Source organism: Colias philodice, chromosome 16, assembly GCF_061535455.1.
Source record: "Colias philodice isolate Cphi_HAF_F1 chromosome 16, ilColPhil1 Martin Lab GWU primary, whole genome shotgun sequence".
Taxonomy (NCBI): Eukaryota; Metazoa; Arthropoda; class Insecta; order Lepidoptera; family Pieridae; genus Colias; species Colias philodice.
The window spans coordinates 985,862-1,005,535 of record NC_143101.1 but is presented as its reverse complement, the minus strand read 5'-3'; the positions used below and the strand labels follow the sequence as shown (position 1 = coordinate 1,005,535).

At 38.0% G+C, this 19,674-nt stretch overlaps 1 protein-coding gene and 1 non-coding gene across 3 annotated transcripts in view; both read right to left on the bottom strand.

Annotated features, from left to right (window-relative positions):
* Positions 1-786: 786 nt before the first annotated feature.
* The window catches only part of LOC149481420 (focadhesin), a 45,843-nt gene continuing 26,955 nt past the window's right edge, over positions 787-19,674 (bottom strand). Inside the window, exons 16-19 of one of the 2 annotated variants that reach the window (XM_089704988.1) lie at positions 3,298-3,414; positions 2,608-2,800; positions 2,032-2,159; positions 787-953 (exon numbers count right to left, since the gene is read on the bottom strand). In XM_089704988.1, coding sequence (XP_089561114.1) covers positions 911-953; positions 2,032-2,159; positions 2,608-2,800; positions 3,298-3,414 — 481 coding nt within the window. In that variant the 3' untranslated portion in view covers positions 787-910. Of the gene's footprint in view, positions 954-2,031; positions 2,160-2,607; positions 2,801-3,297; positions 3,415-19,674 lie in introns of those variants that run through there. The other variant, XM_089704989.1, reaches the window with a different exon arrangement.
* On the bottom strand, positions 2,217-2,293 carry TRNAP-CGG (transfer RNA proline (anticodon CGG)). The gene is given in 2 exon segments: positions 2,217-2,252; positions 2,257-2,293. It is a non-coding gene; the product is annotated as a tRNA-Pro (tRNA).

The following is a 19,674-nucleotide window of genomic DNA, read 5'->3' as shown; positions in this document are numbered from 1 at the left end:
GAGTTTTCCGCTTACAAATCCTCCATATTCCTCATTGGATAACAACAAACTAATAATTATTATTATCATAACGTGATCATAACTAATTTAAAATAAATTTTAAACATTCAAGCATGTACCTATCACTAGCCGTCCTCGGGCTTAGCCCGAGTTTACGTTTTTCAAGGAATATTATAAAAAAAAAGAATTTGCGCTTAGCAACATATTTAGGGCCGGCGCACATATGGCTGTGTATACTCGACACACCATCGTTATTCGTTTTGCAATTTTTCGAGAAACTACACGTGTGTACATTCGTGAATATAATGATGGATTGGGACGTGCTATTGATCACATTACTTGCAAAAGAAGAAGAGGAAACAAATAAGAGTAGAGAAACGAAGAGAGAGAACATTTTGTATTGAGGAGATTTACGTGCCGCGCGAGCGTATGTGATCGCTTCGATGCTCTTCGGGAATAAATTGTAGTTATTTGATTTTTAATATTATTAACCTGATAACGTTTTTAAAATCGTTTTAGTCGGGTGACATGTTCAGAAACTTGTGTCACACCAAAACCTCACGAGCGCGATCGCAGGTATAACGAGAGAGAGACGGACCGATCTCCCGTCTCATCTCGAGCGCTGCCACCAATAAGACGTTATCACGTAAACATCTCGATCGTAAACCTACTTTACAAACAACCAATTTTTTCGATAATAGTTTGACACTGAGAAATGCGCTCCGCCATATCTGCGCCTAAATAATGAATATGTATTGTGTATGTGTAGTAAATAAAACGATTAAAACATTTTCAATTTTTTTATTTCTTCTAACACAGATCTCATAAACTTAACAATAACAGAGACTAGATACAGCTTTATTACATTTTAATATTTAATACATGATTATTATATTGGCACTTTATAAATTCAATCTTCAAAGCTGGTTACTGTCGGCGCGAAGTGATGTTCTCTGTAAAAGAAATAGTAATTAGTAAAAAGAAACAAAAACAAATAAATACGATTATCATAGCTTAATCTAGTTAGGATAGCAAATTAGCTTGCATTATGAATTATTAATTTTAACATACACAATAGACAAATAACTGGAAAATGAATGTTACCGTTTTTTAATGTTAAATATAAAATTAGCTTGAATGAAAATAGCAAAAGCAAAGAATACATAAATTATATTATCAGTAAAAAGAATTTGCGTCTTCTATTTCTTCAATAAATAATTAGCGGTAAAATCTATACTAATATTATAAAGCTGAAGAGTTTGTTTGTTTGAACGCGCTAATTTCGAGAACTACTGGTCTGATTTGAAAAGTTCTTTCGGTGTTAGATAGCTCATTTATCGAGGAAGGCTATATGCTATATATCACCACGCTACGACCAACAGGAGTCGAGCCACGGGGGTGAAACCGCAAATGCCACAATAATAAATATTTAACTACATACTATATAAAGGTTATATAGAAAAAGCATTATCACAATGAAAACTCATTACATGATTTCACAGTGACGCCGCTTACAAATCCTCCATGTTCCTCCTTGGATAGCAACATACAAATTATTATTCATTTATTTCAAATTATTATTTATTAATTCAAAATAAGTATAATAACATTTAAAATATATTTCATTACAAGTGTTCACATTATTGTCTGTATTTTTTTAAACTATACCGATTTTGGTGAAATTTCATTGCTTTTTGATTGATCAATAACAATGTATCAATTTTTAAATTTAACTCAACGTCAATCTCGAACGAAGTTAAATACAAAAATTATCAATTTAGACATATTTGTCCTCATGATTTACAACATATACATACACATCAATTGCAATTATTATCATTTATATAGCGCTACACGTTTTTGAAGAGAAACTTCTTTAGTGAGTAAAATTTCAAGGTCGCGTCATGGCAATACCGTCACGTCATGGAGTAAGGCGACGAATTTGGTATCTTTGAAACTTACGCAAGAAGTTTCACTTCTGCCACGTTGTGCCGAAACGCTCTTAACTAAAAAATATAAAAAAAAACTCACAATCGAGTCCAAATCTTATGCGCCACAAAATGTTCGCAGTGTCTCAGTGCTAACAGACTCCGCTGACACGCCCGCGCTGTGTGCGGGTCGCGGGTTGCGTCCCGGGTGTGACACAGCCATTCTAGCACCTGGAAAAAAACAAAAAGTTATTAATTTATAAATTTTTATAGAATAGAAAAAATTCGATCACGAGGCGGGACTCGAACCCGCATCCTTTCGCGCCATTCCGGGGCGGATGCCTGACCAACTCGGCCACTCGTGACCCGCCAGAGCAATCGAATTTATTCTATTCTTTCAAAAAGAAAGGATGCGGGTTCGAGTAAGCTCAGGTAAGCTAAATTATAATAAACTAGATTTCCGCCCGCGGCTTCGCCCGCGATTTCAAAGGAAAACCCGCATAGTTTCCGTTCCCGGGATGTCCGGGATAAAACCTATCCTATGTGTTAATCCAAGTTACCCTCTATATGTGTGCTAAATTTCATTATAATCGGTTCAGTAATATTTGCGTGAAAGAGTAACAAACACACACATCCTCACAAACTTTCGCATTTATAATATTAGTAGGATAGTAAATACCTGTAAACTACACTCCTTCCAGCCCTCCTTGCCCACTAGCACAGCCAAACCCGCGGGCAACAACGAGTATCGTTTCTCTCTACTACTTATAATACAAGTTGTATCCGGCTCGAAGGACCACACGCCACTGAAAGCGATGCTAGATAGCGCGAATATATCGCACAGGTATAGCTTTGAGGATTCGTCGTCTGTTCTGAAAAATAAATAAATAAATGAATATTTCAGGACAATTTTCACACACGGAAATGGAATAGTTTTTTTTAAATAGACAGTGTTTTTATTTTAGTTAAACTATTATTAGTTCGCGTATGGATATAAAAACAGTTTTTTTTTATTATCATGTAGTACAAAGGGCACATCTTTCATACCCATTAGTAAACAAGAAATTATTAGAAACCACCAATCTATATAAAACTCAAAGGTGACTGATATAGTGATCTATCAACGCACAGCCCAAACCACTGGACGTATCGGGCTGAAATTTGGCATGCAGGTAGATGTTAGGACGTAGGCATCCGCTAAGAAAGGATTTTGATCAATTCTACCCCCAAGGGGAAAAAATAGGGGATGAAAATTATTACCAAGAAAATTTTTCTTTTTTCACGCAGGCGAAGCTGCGGGCCACAGCTAGTATATCGATAAAGAAAACCTAAATATAATAAATAGTTACAAAATGAAATATGAACTCACTCATTAAAAGCGACTTGAGTGCGCGCCATCAGCTGCAAGTACCACTCTCTTGTTGAAGTGTCATCTTTCGCATCTCGAAGTGCCGGCCACATACAGTGTAGGGAATATTCTTGTTCACTATATAAAATTATATTCAATTTATTATTAAAATAGCTAAATAAATTATTATATTTTTTGAAGCGAAAAACGTGGGTTAGAATTTCACCTCATGATCGTTTTTTTTTTTCATTAAAAAATTTAATACATATATCTATAAAGAATTTGGAAAAAAAAAACTAAATATTAAATAAATTGTAACCAATGTAATATATTATGAGTAGTATGTCTTTTAATAATAAAAGCATAAAATATTTAACGAAATCTTTTGAAAATTTGTGGAAATAGATTTGATAGATTTTATCCCGATCAAAAAAGAGTTTGTTTTTTCTATTGTACATACAATTTTACTTTACTTTTTTATTTAATATTAGCTTTTCGACAGCGGCTTCGTTCGCGAAGTCTAAGAAAAACATGCATAGTTCCCATTTCCGTGAGATTTCCGGGATAAAACCTACCCTATGTCCTTCCTCAGATCTTAAGATATCTCTGTACCAAATTTGAAGTAAATTCATGCAGTACTTTTTGAGATTAGCCCGGACATATATATACAGACAAATAGACAAAAATTCTAAAAACTATATTTTTGGCTTCGGTATCTATCGTAGATCACGCTCCAAGTATTCTTAAAAAATATTCAATGTACAGTTTTCACTTTCCTACGATTTTATTATATGTTAATTTAAATGAAACATATAAATCTAAAAAACAGTCCCATCACTATAATAATACAACTTATAATTTTTTCTTATTTGTCAAATTCTATAATCATCATCATCATCAATCAATACATATAATAAAATTGTAGAAAAGTGATGTCTGTACAATGAAAATATTTAAAAAAAAAATAGCAGGTGTTATTATTAAATCGATCCTGAACCCAAAACTGTAGTTAAAAAAATTTTTGTCTGTTTGTCTGTTTGTCGGTTTGTCTGTTTGTCTGTATGTTTGAACACGCTAATCTCAGAAACGGCTTATCCGATTTAGATGCGGTTTTCACTAATATATTGTGGTAAGCTTCATTTAACATTTAGTTTTATTTCATGTCAATCGGTTCATAAATAAAAAAGTTATGACCATTTAAGTAATCACAGCGAACATTTGCTAAGGCATTCTATAGATGAATTACTTTATTACGTAAATTATACGCTAAAGTTATTCCTTGACATGTCCAGATGATCATATCGAAAGTCCCCAAGCGTGGGGGGGGGGGGTGGTTATGCTGAGGGGGTAGTAGGGGGGTCAAAGGACCTTTATTTAGATTTTTGCTCATAAGTCTAAAACCTGCACAAATAGCATTATGGTTACTTCTAGGTAAATTTTCTATATAAAAGGTCTTTGAAATTATGTCGTAGGTATTATATTTTTAACCCCCGACGCAAAAAGAGGGGTGTTATGTCCGCTATGTGTGTTTACATGTCTGTCTGTGCCACCGTAGCTCGCTAACGGGTAATACGAATTAGATGCGTTTTTTTTTTGTTACATTAGTAGTTTATTATATATAGGGGTAAGTGGGAATGAAAAAAACGAATGTTGTCGGTTATACCCAAGTGATATATCAAATGAAAATAGACGACATGTCAGAAACAATTAGTCAAATTTTATCAAAATCGGTTCATCCATTTATTTGATATAGGGGTAAAAGTGGGAATAAATAAATAAATTTTATCAAATATACTCAATGACCTGACGTGAGAAGAATAATGAGGCATATTTAATCAAAATCGGTTCATCCATTTATTATAATATAGAGGGGTAAAAGTGGGAATGAAAAAAACGAATGTTGTCTGTTATACCCAAGTGATATATCAAATGAAAAAAGACGACCTGTCGGAAACAATAAGTCAAATTTTATCAAAATCGGTTCATCCATTTACTATAATATAGAGGGGTAAAAGTGGGAATGAAAAAAACGAATGCTGTCTGTTATACCCAAGTGATATATCAAATGAAAAAAGACGACCTGTCAGATACAATAAGTCAAATTTTATCAAAATCGGTTCATCCATTTATTTGATATAGGGGTTAAAGTGGGAATAAATAAATGAATTTTATCAAATATACTCAAGTGACGTATCTAATGAAAGACATGACGTGTAAAGTACAATAAGACATATTTTATCAAAATTGGTTCATCCATTTATTGGATATAGGTATAAAAGTGGGAATAAAAGTTGTCAAATATACCCAAGTGGTATATCAAATGAAAGGGCATGACCTGACGTGAGAAGTATAATGAGGCATATTTAATCAAAATCGGTTCATCCATTTATTATAATATAGAGGGGTAAAAGTGGGAATGAAAAAAACGAATGTTGTCTGTTATACCCAAGTGATATATCAAATGAAAAAAGACGACCTGTCGGAAACAATTAAGTAGTCCAATTTTATCAAAATCGAGAATCTAATGAAAGACATGACGTGTAAAGTACAATAAGACATTTTATCAAAATTGGTTCATCCATTTATTGGATATAGGTATAAAAGTAGGAATAAAAGTTGTCAAATAATATACCCAAGTGGCATATCAAATGAAAGGGCATGACCTGACGTGAGAAGTATAATGAGGCATATTTAATCAAAATCGGTTCATCCATTTATTGATTTATAGCGGTAAAAGTGGGAATGAATAATCGAATGTGGTCAAATAATATACTCAAGCGGCATATCAAATGACGTGTGAATTACAATTAGTCATGTTTTATCAAAATCGGTTAATCTGTTTATTACATATAGGGCACCTTAGGGGTGATAGTGGGGATAAATAATCCAAATGGAGTACCAAACGAAAGGATACATGTACATATATAGGTATGATTAGACATGGTTAAGATCAAAATCGATTCTGCCATTTACTAGGGGTGAATAGACTACAAGCCCGCATAGGACAAAAATATGGGTCAAATGAACCACCAGGGGACATATCTAGAACGATAGCAGAGCAAAAAATAATAAGATTCATCACTATGCCGTCACTTGTAAGCTGTCCAACTGAGTGCAGATGAGAATTGAAAAGTACAGGTAGACTCGGTAAATTTTGGTCATATATTTTTGTACGGCATTCTTAACCATCGATAGATCCATTAAAAATAATAAGAAACCGCTCAGTGCCGTACAAAAATGGTGGTCCACCAAGTCGGAATTTTTATTTAATTTCCGAGAGTTACCGGGGGTAAATTTGGTCACTTGACCATGTACGGCATCTGTGTCATACTATTGCTATACTGCTTTTAATCCATTATTCCGCAACGCCGTACAAAAATCATGGGGACAAGGGGAAAAAATCGAGAGTTGTAATCCCCTCTCTTTCCCCACTCCAGGGGGTCATTTGACTAAGTACGGCTTCGGTTCCAAAACATTATCTAGCACTCAAAAGTACTATTAAAAGCAATGCCGTCAAAAAATAATTGTTCTTTTAAATGTATACCAATAATCATCTTAATTTCATCGAATTCTTAATATAAAGAGCTGTAAGGTCATTTGACCCTGTACGGGAACTTTTTTTTTAACATGATATTGTAAAATTCAATTGTTGTATAGTATTGCCGTTCAAAAGAAACCGTTCTAAAAAAAGTTATAGAGAAATGCAAAACCAGAAATTTTGTTAAAGTTTAAACATCGTAGATTAATGAAATATAATAGTTTTCTACACTTTATCCGTTGTTTTAAATAGTATTAACATAGATAAATTAGGAAAAAACGATGCCGTACATTTTTGTGCAGACCACATCTTTTAGGCTGATGAAAGCGACGAAAGCTACAATTTTAAGGGTGCTTTATGGCAATTTGATACAGTACGGCATTAATATATTTTTACCCAACTACGGCAAAGCAAAAGGAGGGTTATGGTTGTTTACAGGTCATGTATGTATGTTCATCTATTCCCTCGTAACTTCTAAACTACTTATCAGAATTCGACAAATGACATATCATTAGAAGCGTCTGAATTGTTCACTGGATAACCAGCGACCAGCTAGCTAAAGGCTATATGGGGTTTCACAAAATCTAATGTGGCGCCCTCTAGCGGACAAAACATACAGAGTAAAAAAATAAAGTTAAGATAAATATGCAGTGTTTGGTATCATTTGAAAGCGCTTTACTTGTACATTTTGAATATGTATATATTACTAGCATTTGCTTGTGACTTTACCTGTATTCATGGACTGATTGCATATAATTCACATCTTTTCGTTCATAGCTTTTTTATTAGTTCATCAATTTAACGGAGTCCATTCCACCTGACTCCGACTTTCCAAGGTGATAATTAACCACCTCGAGCTTCTTAATATTAATGTATATTTATATTTTATTATAAAAATATAAAGCAAACATTTCGTTATATGGATTTTTTTCTTTTTCAGATTTTTCCCCTTTGAACCAACGAAAATGTACGGCACATGAAAAAATATTATCTATGCATAAAATACTTTAAAAATAAATTTATTTCGTGTTGTGTCAAATGACCCCCTGGAGTGGGGAAAGAGAGGGGATTACAACTCTCGATTTTTTCCCCTTGTCCCCATGATTTTTGTACGGCGTTGCGGAATAATGGATTAAAAGCAGTATAGCAATAGTATGACACAGATGCCGTACATGGTCAAGTGACCAAATTTACCCCCGGTAACTCTCGGAAATTAAATAAAAATTCCGACTTGGTGGACCACCATTTTTGTACGGCACTGAGCGGTTTCTTATTATTTTTAATGGATCTATCGATGGTTAAGAATGCCGTACAAAAATATATGACCAAAATTTACCGAGTCTACCTGTACTTTTCAATTCTCATCTGCACTCAGTTGGACAGCTTACAAGTGACGGCATAGTGATGAATCTTATTATTTTTTGCTCTGCTATCGTTCTAGATATGTCCCCTGGTGGTTCATTTGACCCATATTTTTGTCCTATGCGGGCTTGTAGTCTAAAAGGGAAAAGTTGAAAGTCTGTGAAAGTAGAAGGATATGGGAGCGGGAGGATAGCCACATCCTGGAAATTTTGAACTCTTCTGTACCTAAGTTTTATAGCTCAGTTTAGTAATAAATTTTACTAACAGTTCTTTTGTGTTATTATTTATTTTATTTCTTAACTGTTACATAATAATCTGTAAGTACCTACTTATAATTTAGTTGTATATGATAGTACGTGTTTCAAGACGTGTTTACTCAATAATTGTGTGTTAAGTAGTAACTACTATGCAGTCACTATTCCACGCGGACGAAGTCGCGGGCACAGCTAGTGGATAATAAAAGTTTTGTATCTGCGAATATAAGTTGCAGTGATAATTAATAAATTTGTATTAACATACGTAAAATGATTCCCATCGTTTCATTGAATCTAAATCTAGAGTTTTCTAATTATCGATATTAAACACAATCTGAATACATCGACAAGATTCAAATGTTGACAAGATGACAAGATAAATATTAAACTTTATACTTTTATGCATGATTTAATGATCAGTATTCACTATTTGGCAGTGCTAAGTATACCGTTTGGTATATATTGCACTACATAATAGTGAATAGTCGCTATTTAAGTTTCAGACAATGAAAAGCCGTGCCCTGTAGAGGATCTTCGAGGATATGAATAAAATAATAATAAATACATAAATAAATATATTATTATTATTTTTTTAAATTATTATTATGTCTCTCTCCATAATACACGGGTACCACCAAAAGGAAGATACCCGGTCCTTTGGAAGGCTTACGTGGGGACACAGGTCCAACACGAAGAGGCCCTTTAGAGAATTTAATGTGTTGTGGGACACCAGCCGCAGCCTGCCCATGACTGCACTATAGAGATACAGCCCTGGGCAGTCCGCGGCCAATGTAGGACTATTGCAGAAAAAATGGAAATGAATAAATCTGGGTTATGGAAGGGGGTGTTAGATGGACTGGTATATTGGGTCTATGGGGACTATGGACGTCTGCCTTTTCAATATTAAAAATTGAAAATTATGGCAGACGGTGACTCGCCAGTTCGGTCGATGGGCTCCCAAAAAGGTTACCGATAATGGCAACAAGGGGGCAACATCAGCTGAACGGCTAGGGGTGTAGAGAGGTGCGGCACCGGTTTCACCATCGCGGGCCCGCGGGCCCGGAGCGGGTTTCCCCGCTATTACACCATTAGACACTTCCACCCCCGAGCATATAGCTCTGGCGGCTCCACTCTGGACGGCCAACAAAGGCAAGCCAGAGGTGGGGGATCCTGAACCTCGTCATTGTTCACTCCGAACTGCCACCGGGACAGTCCAGAGGTGAGGACAGGGGCCTCCCCCGGGAGCGCTCGGTTCCCGCGGGGTCGCTACTCCCCGACACCTCGCCACAAGGTGCCCTGCGGGGTGACTGACTGCACGGTTGGGATATCTATTGTAGATATGCCATCCGGGGGCGATGGGGTCGTCACATCCCTACGCCTTGACATCCCTACGCCTTTATTATTATTATTATTATCGACAGGCGATCAAAAACCGACTAAAATTTATGGAACATTTTGGTCGGTTTTTGACCTCGATGCGATCAAAGCCAACTAAATGATTGTGACAAAAAAAGTCTAATTTTAGTCTAAAAACAATCGAAAATAATTTTATTATAACATTAAAAATAGTCTGAAATTGGTCTGATTTGGGAATAATACGGGCTAAAACAGATTAAATTCTTATGTAAAATAGATTCACATAATAAAATTAAATTGAATGAAAAATATTAAAAATTTTCATTTATCCTTAAAACAGATTAAATTTTTTGACCCGGGTTCATTTGGGTTATCCATTACTTGAAAATAATGAGGAAAATAAATATACTATTCAGCGGTTGGGTATTGGGCTTAATAACTACTGATAAAAATTCAGAATAACAAAGCGAGTGTTAAAAATATGTCACAGTACATAAAATGGGCTCATTAATCAATCTGCCTGCGTTCACGCGAACGCTTACGACAATTTTTAGTCATAAAGTCAGTTCGTTAATTTATGCACATATCTGTTTTGTCTAATACGGAGATTCACATTTAGAAGTTACTCAAGACACTTTTGTTGAGGTAGGTTATTTTTTTTTTGTTGCTATTGCTATAAACACGAAACAGGTTTCAGTGTTGTTTGATCAGATTGAATTTCGACTAATTATCCTTGTATTTTCTAGATGGACGAAAGCCGAAAATATTACATGGTAAAATTTATTTAACCAATCAAGAACATGGGGAGTAGTGAAGTCCATTGCATTCCGGCGTCCTGGATTATTGAGGAAGATAAGGGGAGTCAAATAGTCTTGGTGGCCTATCCTGATGAACCATGGGAACTCACTAGAGAACGGGCCAAAAACTACGAGAATCGTGGGAAAAACTGGACCGTTTGCTTGGCAAAGATCGTGTACATCACAGGTGAGTTTTTTTTCACAGATAACCGTTTTACTTAAGCCCGCATGGAGAAATATATATGTCAAAAATATATGTCGCATATATAATATATATGCCGCATATATTTACGCAAAAAAAAAATATGTCTACATATATTTTTCACATAGATGCTGACATATATGCAGAGATACATGCTTACATATATGTAGACATATATGTAAGCATACACTGAAAAAAAATTTCTAAGTTTGAGAATTTTTTTACTAAAATCAAGAAAGTCAAATTGTTCAAAATTATTTTCTTGATTCAAGTAAAATTATTTTCTGTGTATTTCTAGACATATATATTGCATTTATATGCGCGCATATATGTAAACATATATGTGAACATATATCTACGCATACAGGGTGTCCCAAAAAGTAGTGATGAACGGAAGCTGGGAGGTAGAGGACCAAGAGGGCTATCCGAATCACCCCCATGTGTGTTATGCGATTTTTCGTATTTTCGGAGTTATTACATTTTTTTCAATTTTTCATCTATCGCCGAGTACGATGAGATTTTTATTTATGGTGACGTGAATTATTGCGCTAGATGCTTGATTTTTTTTGTGTGCTAAGCTGAAAGATAGGCCAATTCAGTATGGTAACATTTACTATCGTTAGATCTTTGAATGGAATAAAAAAAACAATTAAATGCCAAGAAAGATAAAATTACCCAGTATGTTCATAACTTCAAGGGCCCATAAAAAAATAAAATCACATAAAAAAGGTTTTCCATTTTGCTTTTAAAAACTTGCTCTATCAATCAGGTAGCTACCCTAAAAATTTCATTTTATTATTCTGAAGGCTTCAATCGAAAAATTGAAATCTTAATGTGGTAAGTGCAAAATTTTTATTAACATGATGATCATTAAAACCAATAAATAGGTGTTTAATTACCAGAATTTTTTTAAAATAGCCCCGCTGTTGCTCAATGCAAGTGCGACATCACCGTAAAAAGTTGTCTTTTTAATGTCTGAATGTTCTTTTATCATTTTTAATGGTTTCTTCTGCTACTATGAATTTCCGGGTTATTTCGTCCAAATTGGGGCATTCTCTCAAGTAGCCGAGGTCTTTTTAGTATCCCCATTGAAACAATTCAATGGGGTTTAGGTCGAGGGACCGTGGAGGCCAGGCTTTAAGGTAGGCGTCACCGGCGCATGCGCAGGCTGCTACGACCAATCCATCTTTCAGGGTATTTTTGCCCTTTAGCCTGGCCTCCACGGTCTCCGGACATAAACTGGTAACGCCAATATAATTAAAATAGTAAATGTAGAAATTAAACGTTTATTGTTTGTGGTGTGTTCCTTCATCCTTCCCTACATACGAGCACAACCAATCATCGCGTGGTCACTAACCACGTGACACGTCCAATAAGACGTGAACGCGACGTTCGTGTCGCTGCAGTCAGTCGAGTTCGCTCCGTTCCTTCGCGAGGTTCGGGACTCGGCCACCGCCGGAGAGCTTCCACGAGGCTCTCTAGATCATCAGGCATTGTGCCCTTGTAACATCACCGGGGTATCCTGTGCCCCGGCCCCTTGGTCGCGCTCACCGCCGCGTGTGTGTTTGTGTGGAGTGTGGGACTGGACGCGGTTCTTGCCCGCCGCGAGCTGGAGGACCCTGACCGCGTGGCGGCGCGTGTGTTCTGGACGCTACTCCCTCCGACGAGGTACGTGCCGTGTGTATCCTGTCTATCCCTCTTTGCTAACACCACGTAGATCAAAATACAGTCCACTTTCATATCGAGAATATATTTACGTATATTTTTATATTGGCGCGACCATTGAGTGGTACCTTCGACCCGGATAGTAACCATTACCTGATGATTCCACCGCCCTTATTAGGATACTCATTGTGTAGGACCTAATAAGCGATTAGTAGTATCTTCAATGCGAAATACTATTTAATATACCGCATATAATAGAACGACAATGCGTCTTCTACTATTCATATAAAATATATTTTAAACCCGCCCTTATTAGGATACTCATTGTAGGCCCTAATAAGCGATTTAATAGTACATTCATTGTGAAATAACTATAATATACCGCATAGATCGACATTGCGTCATCTATTATTTTTTGCTTAAAATATATTTTATTCCGCCCGTAACATTAAGTTACGCGTATATTATTATTAAAATAGTTAATTAAAACTATATTCATATCGTTTATCCGCAGTTATAACGCTAAAATCATTATAAATCGAACATATTTCATCATATTTATTTATCCGCTACCCGCGCTCGAAATTTATAACGTTATCTAGGTCATTCCGCGTCCCGCGATCCGCTGTTATAATCCGACCATATTGAAAATTCAAACTCGGTTCATATTACGCTTGCGTCGCTGACCTACTTTATTTAGTCGTATTACTTGTTATTGTAACTTGTATTGTAACATTCTCTGTTCGAATATATACTTTTGTTATTAAAAATGCCGCCTAAGAAAATGACTAAGTTACCTGATAGTGACGCTTCGGATGTTAATGATTCGGAAGATATAAATGATTCGCAGTTATCCATGTTATTAGCTAAACGCGAAGTTATATTCGAAATGGTGCAACAAATGTATGATTTGTCTTTAAACGTTCATAACAACGCCTCGCTTATGGAAAGTTTCCTTGACGAGTCCGCGCAGATAGAATCATTACGTGAAAGATTTGAAAAGTGTTTAGACGAATACAATACTCGCTTATTATTATTAACACCTACCGCGAAACCTGATTATAAAAGCCTCGTTGCATTCGAGTCTTTATATAGCAGAGTTATAAGAATTAAATCGCAATATTCGCAACCAAGTCCGTCACACGGAGATATTAATAATTTGCATAAAAATAGGCCTAAATTGCCGCCTATCGAGTTGGTACCATTTTCGGGTGATATTCGCTCATTTCCGCTGTTTCTTTCGAATTTTGAATCAGTTGTTCATAACAATCCCGGCCTTACAGATGCCGAGCGTTTATATTATTTACTAGGTAAATTAACGGGGAAGGCCACAACTGTTATAGCTGGTATAACCCCCTCCGCTGAAAATTATAATTTAATATTACAAACTTTAAAAGATAAATATGATGATAAACGTATGTTAGTTTCCGCGTATTTAAATCAAATGTTTGATTTTAAACCTTTGCTTTCTCCGTCCGCAACAAACTTTGATTTATTTACTGATAACTTTATCAGCGCAGTGCGCGCCTTACAGAATATAAAGTTAGATAATATTACAGATTTAATGATTGTTCATATCGCGTTGAAGAAGTTAGATTCAGATACTGTTCGCGCTTTCGAGACTAAGTTTGGTAGTGAAATGCCTACTTTTGATAACTTAGTTCAATTTATTCAAACTCGTGCGAAGGTATTAGAACGCATTCATCCTTCCACAAATTCGGGAATAAATAAACCGCCTCGAAAGTATAATAATTATAACCGCAGTTCAAATAATATCTCGTCTGCTCCGCCTAAGTATCAGTCTTACGTAACAACCGCTGATTCCGCTTATAGTTGTCTTTGTAAAAATATTACGCATCAACATTTATATAAATGTTCGAGTTTTCATAAAATGAGTCCGCAGGAACGTTTTAAATACGTAAAGGATAGAAACGCGTGTATAAATTGTCTCAGTATAAAACATCGAGTTTCTAGCTGTTCGTCTAATTCTAATTGCCGCATTTGTAAATTAAAACATCATACGATGTTACATATTTTGAAACGCGAATCGTCCATTCCCGCGCCTGCGTCTCACCCCCCGCCGCGCAGCACACCGCCGTTGCCTGCGCCGTCACAGCCGTCGGGCGAGTGCGTCCGCTCCGACATTGCGCTATGTACCGCTAGCTATACAGCTGATACTGATAACGCATTTCAATGCAACGCGCCCGCGAATAAACAATGTACTATTTTATTATCAACCGCTGAAGTCGTATCTTATAATTGTAAAGGCGAACGGCTTGTTATTCGCGCGCTTTTAGATTCCGCTTCGCAAAGTCACTTCATTACGAATGAATGTTGTGAACGTTTAGGTATTAAACCGCAGAAAACCGAACGTACTATTATTAAGGGGTTCGGTGGTTCAGAAAAAATTATAAATAGTAATTCCGTAAATATAAAATTTTATTCGCGTCTTGACAACAACATATCTTTTAATATTTCACCGCTAGTTGTTGATCATGTTACGGATTTACTACCTACCGCTGTTATAGACACTTCTGTCTTATCGCATATTTCGCATTTACCGCTCGCAGATGAGAGTTTTGGTACGCCAAATAAAATCGATTTATTAATCGGTGCTTCTCTGTTCCCTCATCTGCTTCTCCCCGACGTAGTTCATGCATCTCGTGACTCGTCGGCGCCCGCTGCATTGCGCACGGTGTTAGGCTATGTAATAATGGGTTCAGCACCCACCATACCTAACATACATAAACCGCCCTTGATGTGTTGTCACGTTCAAGAGACCGCCGCTATTGACTCATTAGTCAGGCGTTTCTGGGAGCTCGAGGAGCTTCCTACCTCACCGCCCGTTCAACATCCCGATGATGTTGAATGTGAAGAATATTATAAATTAACTACAACCCGCGATCCCGTGAGTGGTAGATATATTGTTTCGCTTCCATTTAAGGATGATTTCTACACTCTCGGTGACTCATTTAATATTGCCCGCAAGCGTTTCATGTGCCTCGAAAGAAAGCTACAGGCTTCACCTAAATTAAGGTTGGCATATGATGACGTCATAAAAGATTATCTAACGAAAAATTATATTTCACCCGCGCCTCCGTATGATCCGCGTGACCCTACACCTATTTATATTATACCGCATCACGCTGTTCTGCGCGAGGATAAATCGTCGACTAAGCTGCGCATGGTTTTAGATGCTAGCATGCCAACTTCTGGAAGCCAGCGTTCGTTGAATGACCTTCTGCATGTTGGGCCGAATTTACAAGGCAATTTGTTTACAATAATTTTAGGTTTTCGTCTCCACGCGATTGCCATGACCGCCGATTGCCGCCAACAGTTTCTGCAGATATTCGTGCGTGAGTTTGATCGTCGTTTTCAATGTTTTTTATATCGTTTCAGCCCGCAGGATCCGCTGCTTCTTTATCAATTTAATCGAGTTTGCTTCGGCATCAAGTCTAGTCCTTATCATGCACTGCGCACGGTAAGACAGCTCGTAGAAGATGACGGCGCGAAATATCCGCTCGCGAGTGGCATTGCGTCTTCCTCGTTGTATATGGATGATATCGCCTTCTCTATTCCCACGGAATGTGAAGCAGTTTCCGCGTCGCAGCAGCTCATCGATTTGTTTAAGGGAGCTCAGTGGGATCTTATTAAATGGAATAGTAATAGCAAAAATGTGTTAGATAATCTTCCCGCTTCGCACAAACTTTTACCCTCCGCGGTGGAGTTTGATAAGACCGTGCAACATAAATTACTTGGTCTGCATTGGTCTACTGTTGATGATTGTTTTTATTTTAAAATAACCGCACCCGCCGATGTGATGTGCACTAAGCGCTCCATCTTGTCAACTATCGCCCGTCTGTGGGACATAATGGGCTTCGTTGCTCCCACAGTCGTGTATGCCAAATTGTTAATAAAACAACTTTGGCAACTTAATCTTGATTGGGATGATTCTCCGCCTCCACACATTATTAAAATGTGGAAACAGTTCTGTGATGAATTACCAGCTCTCAATGATATTCGCATACCACGTCATATAGGTTTTACTTGTGATTGTATTCTCACTCTTCTGGCCTTCTCTGACGCTAGTGAACTTGCCTACGGGGCAGTCGTGTACGCTCATGTCAGCACTGTCTCTGGTAACGTCATTCGTCTTATTTGTTCTAAATCTAAAGTCGCTCCATCTAAACCGCTAACAATCGCTCGCTTAGAACTTTGTGGTGCACTCCTAATGTCAAAGCTGCTTCGCACTGTCCTTGACAGTTATTCACAACACTACAAAATTAATGCATACGCATTTACCGACTCTAAAGTCGCGCTCTATTGGATTAAAGGTTCGCCGCACCAGTGGCAGACGTTTGTCGCAAACCGCGTTGTGAAAATCACAGATAACATCCCATCAGATAATTTCTACCATGTTTCTGGTATTGAAAATCCCGCTGATGTTCTTTCGCGTGGCATTATGCCACAAAATCTCGTCTCGCACCCTCTGTGGTTCCAAGGACCCCAGTGGGCTCGTTCGGACCCATCTGATTGGCCTCTTAGGAGCCTCGATGGTGAGTCTATTGCAGACATTCCCGAACGAAAATTATTAACGCACACTGTGTGCTCGCCTATAAAGCATTGCGCTTTATATGATACCGCCCTTCGCGTATCCTCATGGAGTAGGCTTTTACGCGTTGTTGTTTATATTTATAGGTTCCCTAAATTGTTACCCCGCCGCGGTGTTATGATGACCGCAGAGGACCTTAATTTCTCTGAGAATAAAATTCTCGCCGCCCTGCAAAATAAATATTTTGCAGAGGAGTATTCTAATATACTCAATAATAAATCTTGTTCGCAGGCTTTTAATCGCTTGAGGCCTTTTATTCGCAACGGACTTATCCTCGTTGGAGGACGTCTGAGTAATTCCGCCCTGGAATATGCACATAAGCATCCAGTGATATTACCGCGCAATGATCATATCGTTAACATGATCATTGATTATTATCATATTAAATATATGCACGCCGGACCGGAACTTTTAATATCGTTGCTTCGCCAAAAGTATTGGATTCTTTCCGCACGCCGTATTGTTAGACAAAGAATTCACTCATGTAATACTTGCTTCCGCATGAAACCGCGTCCAACTTACCCGCTGATGGCTGATTTACCTGAATGTCGTACACGCCAAGCCGTTAAAGCATTCAGTGTAACAGCTTCGGATTACGCAGGGCCTATCGCTTACACTCCTGTGCGCCGCCGTGGTGTTCACAGCGAGAAAGCATACCTGTGTATTTTTACGTGCCTCACTACGCGTGCAGTGCATATCGAAGTTGCAACCGACCTCAGCACTCCTAGTTTTCTTGCCGCGCTCAAAAGGTTTCTCTCGCGTCGAGGACCCGTTGATACTATGTATACGGACAACGGTACTAATTACAAAGGAGCCGATTCCTATCTCCGCGATTTATATAAATTTCTTAATAACGAATATCGTTCGAACCTGGAGCATGAGTTCGCTGAGAGTCGTATAAATTGGAAGTTTATTTGTCCCAACTCTCCACATTTTGGAGGTGCTTGGGAAAGTATGGTGAAAGTAATTAAAACGCATTTGTTTCGAGTTATCGGTCAACAAATATTATCGTATGAAGAACTCTGTACTGTTCTCACTCAAATTGAGTGTTTACTTAACTCGCGACCGCTGACAGTACTGAGTTCTGACCCCGCAGAACCCTCGGCTTTAACACCGAGTCATTTTTTGAATACCGCGCCTTTATTATCATTACCCGCGCCGCAAGTCAAATCTGATCACGTCAGTTTGCTTGATAGGCATTCGCTACTGGACAAGTTAGTTCAGTCGTTTTGGAAACGTTGGAGAATGGAATACTTACACGGTTTGCAGGTTAGGCAGAAATGGAATACGCCTTCGACACCTATTACTCCTGGAACGGTCGTGGTTGTAATAAATGATAATGCACCGCCCCTAACCTGGCCTTTAGCCGTCGTAGAGAAAGTACATCCTTCAAAGGACGACGTCGCGCGCGTTTGTACAGTTAGAACCGCCAAGGGAACTTACCTTCGCCCGGTCGTTCGTTTATGTCCGCTTCCAAGACAATAGTTATATCGCATTAAGTATATTACCGCAGTTAGTTAAGTTTAATTTTAAGTTTTGCACCGCTTTCGTTTATAATTTCTTAGTTATAATACCGCCGTGACTTTAGGAATTTTTTATACCCCGCTCGCTTTACGCGATCCTAGAGTCATAGAATTTGTTAGTTATATTTCCGCCGTGACTTTTAGGATTTTTTATTATCCCGCTCGCATTTTGCGCTTCTAGAGCCATAGAACTTGTTATTTATATTACCGCCGTGGCTCTTAGGACTTTTATTAACCCGCGCGCATTATGCGATCCTAGAGTCATAGTTTTTCGCTGTATCTTATGATTGGTTTTAAATGGTGACCCATTTAGGGCGGGTGGATATGGTAACGCCAATATAATTAAAATAGTAAATGTAGAAATTAAACGTTTATTGTTTGTGGTGTGTTCCTTCATCCTTCCCTACATACGAGCACAACCAATCACCGCGTGGTCACTAACCACGTGACACGTCCAATAAGACGTGAACGCGACGTTCGTGTCGCTGCAGTCAGTCGGGTTCGCTCCGTTCCTTCGCGAGGTTCGGGACTCGGCCACCGCCGGAGAGCTTCCACGAGGCTCTCTAGATCATCAGGCATTGTGCCCTTGTAACACCACCGGGGTATCCCGTGCCCCGGCCCTTGGTCGCGCTCACCGCCGCGTGTGTGTTTGTGTGGAGTGTGGGACTGGACGCGGTTCTTGCCCGCCGCGAGCTGGAGGACCCTGACCGCGTGGCGGCGCGTGTGTTCTGGACGCTACTCCCTCCGACGAGGTATGTGCCGTATGATCCTGTCTATCCCTCTTTGCGAACACCACGAAAATCTAAATACAGTCCACTTTCATATCGAGAAATATATTTACGTATATTTTTATATTGGCGCGACCATAAACCCTATTGAATTTTTTCTGTGGGGATACTACAAAGACGAGAGACTGCCACAATTTGGACGAAATAACCCGGAAATTCATAATAGCAGAAGAAACCATTAAAAATGATTAAAGAACATTCAGACATTAAAAAGACAACTTTTTACGGTGATGTCGCACTTGCATTGAGCAACAGCGGGGCTATTTTAAAAAAATTCTGGTAATTAAACACCTATTTATTG